At 42.5% G+C, this 7,054-nt stretch overlaps 1 protein-coding gene across 1 annotated transcript; it reads right to left on the bottom strand.

The window, feature by feature from the left end:
* Nucleotides 1-323: 323 nt before the first annotated feature.
* Nucleotides 324-1,112, bottom strand: LOC108782690 (uncharacterized). Its single transcript, XM_018551017.1, has one exon. The coding sequence runs from the start codon at nt 1,110-1,112 to the stop codon at nt 324-326; it is 789 nt and encodes a 262-aa protein (XP_018406519.1).
* Between the last annotated feature and the right edge of the window lie 5,942 nt (nt 1,113-7,054).

Raw genomic sequence — 7,054 nt, 5'->3', positions numbered from 1 at the left:
TCCACGGTGCCACTTTTGACGGACTCGTTTTGTCGAGAGTAGTCAATGATTACCATAGAAAACATATTCCCAAAAGCATCTGCCTTGAATAACGTTTCACTTCTTTCGCGGAGGATTTGATAGTAAGATGTACGGAAGCGTACGAACATATCGTACAAAATGGCGGTTCTGTTTTTGTCAAAGTCTAGATTTAGATCATCGTATGAAAAAAATTCAGAATTCAGATAGAGTTTCACGTTGGTTAATTTACAACTGTCGAGGAAAGTTTTATGTGCTGACTTATGTTGTTTTTTTTAATTAGTTTGCAGAGCAAAGATGACGTATCACGGTTTTTCGAGCTGAGTCGCAGTCTTGATAGCCCACGAGTGCTTCGTCGTGCTCGGTAATAGAGGATACTCGTACAGATCCCACGAACGGAAACTCATACTCAGATATCGTCCGTTCTCTAAGATACGCAACATAGACAGTTTATTGACTTCGTTCAACGTAACGTGAGGCATTCGCCACTGTATCTTGAACAATTCAAGTTTCGGCTCTGTCGCTGCATCTCCCACGATGCAATTGTTGTCGTTGCGCGCTCGTATCAAAATCAATTCGTGACGCGCGTTGATTACCACACGTTTGTAATCTTCGCAAAAGCCAAACAACGTTGACAGCGGTACATAAAAACTAAAATATCCATCCTGTGTTACTAATCTTCTTACATCGTAATCAAACACCGGATGTACAAATCCGGCATTCTCCATTTGATGTGTGAAATCACCTGAAAACGATATATAGCTCTTCAAAAGAGTAGTTATTCCAACGTTTCTATTACGATCAATCTCAGAACCATTGAGTTCGTATTGAATTTCCTCAAACATGAACGCCACGCAATTATTTCCAAGCTTCGGCCGCCGTTCCGCATTTTCTTCTTTTGACGTAAGTCTTCCTTCGACATAGAGACAGCTTTCACAGGGTAACGTGTATAAATCCTGCTGTTGTATGGGTATCCTTATTTCATCGCTATGTCCAAACGTTGTGTTCACGTACGGATTGTACGTGTGAAACTCGTACTTGACGATGCGATCGTCAAAGATCGGCTCGCCTCCAATATCCAAGATATCAGCCATCTCAAATATTTCGTACGACAAAGCCCAATGATTGTAAAAATTTAACGTTCGACGCAGTAAGTTTCTTTCTATTGAACGATCGAATGTTTTTAATCGCCACCGTCCCTCTGTTAAAAATTATGTCTCTCGTCTGTTTCGTTTGCTCGTTCAAAACAAGCATCTCACGTTATCGGTGTTGTATCACTTTATCGCTGTTGCCTTCGCACGTGTAATCTAACGGTGATCTCCTCTCCGCGAAAATTGAGCAATCGTCCGTCTTGATCCACAACGCGAACCGTCAGGTCCGTAATGCTCCGTACGATGATCGGAAGGTAAATGATCTGTGCAGGTCTTTCCGATATCTTATATCCTGGTGGCACCCTCGGCGAAAACTCGTGTATCGTATGTACGCACTTGTCGTTGCTGTATGCACCCGCGGTCACGTTGCATTCAATACGAATGATGTTTACATTGATGATATTTATCGACGTGTTCGATTCATGCCACTGTTGTGGTTCCAGCACGCGATTGGACGAAAATCCAAACAGCGATCCAATGTTGTGAGGTTTGGTAAAATTTACTCGATAAGCGCACTTGATCTCGCTATTCATCGTGTTGTTATTGGCACGAATAGTCAAAGGATACTCTTCATCCTCTTTGCGAAGCTTTCTCTCTCTTACATCGTTGGAACGAGATTGTAGAATTGCTCATCTCAGATACTTGTTTAAGTCATGTATTTTGTACGATCCTTCGGGAATAACAATTTCCTTGTCATCTTCGTCGAAGTAAAACTTATTATTCGATGAATTTACATTAGATATCGTGTGGTAGGTTTCAACGTCCGTCAGACCGGGCTCGTAATCACCATCGCTCAAATCTACTGTTGGAAAGTAACAGGCCGCGAGGACGTTACTTTTACCGGTCAACGTAAACGTCAGTGACATGTTTGAACGAATACTGACAATGAGTTGAAACAGTGCAATGTCAGTTCTTAAATTGATCATCAACCATCTGTAAAAACTGTAGGCACAGTTGTCCAGAGTTACTTTGATCGTAACGTTGATAAAGCGTGCGATTATATTCGATTTGCGTCACGTTCAGATATCGCACCAATTCTTTCGGTGGCCGAAGATTACCGAAACTGTCAAAGTAACACGATCTCCTCGCTTCGCATACGCCACCCAATGAGTACCTGATCCCTCGGCTTTATCCAAATTTACGATACCGCTCTCGTTTCGATACATTCCCTTTGTTGGTAACGCAGTACGCATAAAAATACCTCTAAAATATGGAATACGCATACGTTTCGCTAGTTGTTGTAGTTGTACGTTGGTAGTTACACCCTTTGGCATTTTTGGCAATTGTTTGACGTTTTTTTTTCCAATCTTTTTAATGTTTTTCCTTGAGATTCCGCTTCTACGGGGCGAGATAAACTCCATGACCTTTTATGACGCGATTATAACGTTTCAATTCTTCCAGTTGACGTTGCGCGGCTTTACTATCGTTTATAGCCTTCGCGACTCCTGCCGCGCCACCGACCAACGAGCCTACGACTCCCAGCAGCGGTAACATAGGTAAGATACCACCGCGTTTTGCTACCGGAAGTATTCGCTTTTTCGTAGACTTCTTTTTCTTCGTTTTCAAGCCCATACCGATTTTCGTCTTGGCTTTCATAGCCGCCCAGACAGCTGTAGCAGCAGCTCGCTCTCCGAGAGTCGAATCTTTCGCGGTAATGCGTTTCCGCGCCTCCTCTGCGAGTATGTTGTCAGCTACGTGCCGTTTCGCGAGATCTTTACACTGCGAATAAGCTATGTCGTGTTCGCGACACGCCTCGTCCAGCGGATTAATGCCTCGATCGCCTCTAGCCAATCGCTTCACTAAACGTGTTCCTGGACCGCAAAATTGATATCCGGGAATATGCAATTCGATCGGAAGTGCGTTTATCGCGTGATTTAAAAGACCGCAACCTCTTGTCGTTGACATTCGCTACAATCTTTTATAAACGGCGCTGGACCATCGATGTGCGATCGATGACAGGGCAAATTGTAATGTTTCAAGCACCGACGATGTTGCTGTACCTCTGAATCAGCCTTTATATATTCAGGCAATCTGTCCCACAGTCGATCTATGTAATTCTTAAACTCTCGTAGCAAAATAATTTTCGGTATGTATTCCAACTCTTCGGCTGTTAAACTATGTACATCGCAGTTGTCCGACACGATAAGAAGCATTTCGATTACTGAGCGGTTTCGCTCAACGCGCTACTATAAATAGGTCCGCTCTCGATGTCGCTTTGTTTTCATTTTGTATCAGTGTCGTGGAAGGAGAAGATATGAAGTTCGTGCGACAATCGCAGACGATCAAAGTGACTAATGTCGATGATAAAGTACAGACTGAAAAAGAAATGCGCAAGCATGGAAACATGCTGCCGATTTCTATACGCGGTGTCATCTGCGGTCCATCGAACTGCGGTAAAACAAACGTGTTGATAAGTTTGCTGGAAAGTCCACATGGCGTACGCTTCGAGAACGTGTACGTGTACTCGAAATCGTTGCAACAGCCAAAATATCGATACTTGGAGAATTTATTAGAACCGATTGAAGAAATAGGTTATTTTACATTCTCCAATAACAGCGATGTAGTTCCATCGAACGAGGCGCTTCCAAATTCCATTTTTGTCTTCGATGACGTAGCATGCGACAAGCAAGACGCGATTAGAGAGTACTTTGCGATGGGTCGACACGCGGATGTCGATTGTTTCTATCTCTGTCAGACGTATGCAAAGATACCGAAGCATCTCATACGCGATAATGCGAATCTATTGATCCTGTTCAAACAAGATGGTACCAACCTTAAACACGTATACAATGACCACGTAAACACCGACATGTCTTACGAGGATTTCTGTGAACTGTGTCGATGCTGTTGGCAACAAAAGTATGGATTCGTAGTGATAGACAAAGACAGTGCTCTTACGAATGGGCGATACAGAAAAGGATTTAACGAGTTTGCGATACCGTAACGTGGTTAGTCGTTGTCGATACGTCAACTACGAAACGTTGTCCCGCGTAAGTGCAACATGGATAGCAGCAAAGAGCTCAAGGATCGCGAGAGAATAGCGAAACAAATCGCGAAAACGAGTGATTCGATTCGTAAAAAGTATCGCGCTTTAAAAACAGGCAAAATAGACGAAGATATAGCATTGGAGAAACACTTTAAGCCTGTCGTCGAACCTCTAAAACAGATTGTCGAAAACACTGCTGCTGGCGAGGAATCTCAACCGATTAAGAAAGAAGTCAACAGTACGAAGTATAAAAATACTAAGAAAAGAAAATTTGAAGAAGAAGATGATGACGATGATGATAATTACTGGATGGATAATGCATGGCTTCAATTAACACCGTCAAAGCAACGTACGAAAGAATCGAACGTTACGTCGGATTCATTCAATTCTACATCGCTTGAACCGCGTAAATTATCGTACGAACGTTCGCACGTACCCGCAGTCGAAGACGTTTATGAAACGCCGAATGAACCGCTTGAAACATTAGTTAAGCAATCTTTGCAAACGCGACAATTTCGTGAGGAGTTGAATAATCAATTGGGACCACTCGGACAAAAATACGTAAACATGCTTCTCAGTGGTGACAGAGAAAAGGCGATCGATCACGTTTATGGCGTATATCTCAACGAGAACGGCACGATGCTCGGTGACAAACGGTTCGATGTAGACACGAATGACTTTGTGATCATAGATGGAGTAAAGTACAAAGGGACACCTGGATTGTACGAATTAATTTTCAAGAGAATTCCCGATGACGCTATTTACACAGAGAATGACAAACTAGCGTATAAAAGTATACTGTTGGCAACAAATGCTCATAGACGCAGCCATAATGCGGATAATCCAATATTGGGTAACAAAGGGTACAAATATAAGAATATAATAGCACCCATTGTATCAAGTAAAATACAAGTTGGAACAGGTATACCACTCGCCATGACACTAAACGACGGGTCAGGTAAAAGAATTGGAGGAAAGAGCGTGATACCACTCGCCATGACACTAAACGACAATAAAATTATGTTCATTGGGACGATCCTAACGAGCTCGTGGATCGCCTTCGATTGCTCGAGGCTTCACGTCAAGCGGGTCACAACGCTCACAATAACGAAATTTTATCCATTATCGAGGGACTTCGTGAAGCTGGGCTTATTATAAATTGAAATAGGATATGCATTCGTCTTTTAGTCGACACTGAAGTATCGGTCAACAACGTTTGCGTAAGATCTTTGTGACATTATACGCATTATACCAAGAATAAAATAAAAAAAAAGAAAAAAAATGTCTGAGAAGAAAAATCCCGAAAAGTGGCGACTGGTAGAAGACTTGCACGCTCCAGCGAGAAAAAATTTTCCACGCAGACGTGTCATAGTACGGGGATACGATGACCTGTGGCAGGCCGATGTGGTCGAGATGCGCCCTTACACACGATTCAACAAAGGATATTATTATATTCTCACCGTGATCGATGTGCTGAGTAAGCACGCATGGGCCTTACCGCTCAAAACCAAGAGTGGAAATGAGATGGCTACAGCGATCGCAAAAATAATTCGAGGCGACGGAAGATGTCCGAAAAACTTGCAAACCGATATGGGAAAAGAATTTTACAACGCAAACGTACAAAAACTCTTGAAGGAGCACAACATAAATCATTATTCAACGTATTCCGTAATGAAGGCGTCGGTCGTCGAACGGTTCAATCGCACGTTGAAAAACGACATGTGGAAACAATTTACGCACAATGGAAATTATAAATGGATCGACATGCTGCCGCGTCTCGTGTCGGATTACAACACGCGCAAGCATCGCACCATCGGCATGCGACCTTCTGACGTAACTCCCGCTATCGCCGAAAGACTCTTGGGTACGGTGTACAGCGCGATGAAGATCGCTGGTCCCGCAAAATTCAAAGTGGGCGACGCTGTACGCGTGAGCAAATTCAAGACGATCTTTGAGAAGGGTTACACACCAAATTGGACCACGGAGGTGTTCGAATCGTCAAAGTGCAGCAGACAAATCCTGTGACGTATCTTCTGGAAGATTACCGCGGAAAACCGGTCGCTGGAGGATTCTACGAGTATGAGTTGCATCGCGTAGCTAATCCCGACGTATATCTAGTTGAAAAGGCGTAAGAAAGGAGACAAGGTTTACGTGAAATGGCTAGGATTCGATAATTCACACAACTCTTGGATACACAAGGATAGCGTGTTATAAGAAATAATAATATTTATTACAAATTATATGTAGATATAAGGATAATGTGTGTTGTAAAAATAATAAACTTATTACAAATTGTACAATTCTTTTTTATATCTTAAATAAAAAAAATAAATAAATGAATAAAAAAAATGTATACATATTATCAGGAGACGCGGTAGCGTCTCCGGCCATTTTTCAAAAACTGAGAGACGTTACAAGTCTCTTATCCCGAGCCACCAAAGTCTATTTTTGGGAGGTGCATAACTACTAAAATATAAAAAATTTTGAATTGAACGTCATATGTCCTGAAAGGCGGCATCGCCACGAGTAATTCGAGACAAAAAAATTGTAAATCGGTCAAGCCGTTCTGGAGATACAAGCGGTCGAAAAGTGATGATTTTAATGATAAATTAAGAAACGTCTTCTTCTCTGTCTGTCCGTCTGTCTGTCTGTCTGTCTGTCCGTCCGAATTTAAAAATATCGTTATTTGACTGATAGTGAAATGTTACTTTTTAACATCCTCTTTTACCTTTCACTCGCACCTCCACCATCTTTGGCCCACCGGACCTCCTCCACTCGCCTCACCTCTTCCCCCACCACCAACCCCCACCACCCCTCTCTTACGCTGTAATTCACTCTTTTTCGTTATTACAACTTTTTGACATCCTCTCTCACCTTTCACTCGCACCTCCACCATCTT

This window comes from Cyphomyrmex costatus, unplaced genomic scaffold (assembly GCF_001594065.2).
Source record: "Cyphomyrmex costatus isolate MS0001 unplaced genomic scaffold, Ccosl1.0 scaffold133, whole genome shotgun sequence".
NCBI lineage: Eukaryota > Metazoa > Arthropoda > Insecta > Hymenoptera > Formicidae > Cyphomyrmex > Cyphomyrmex costatus.
The sequence above is the reverse complement of the archived record's forward strand: the minus strand, read 5'-3'. Positions and strand labels throughout refer to the sequence as shown.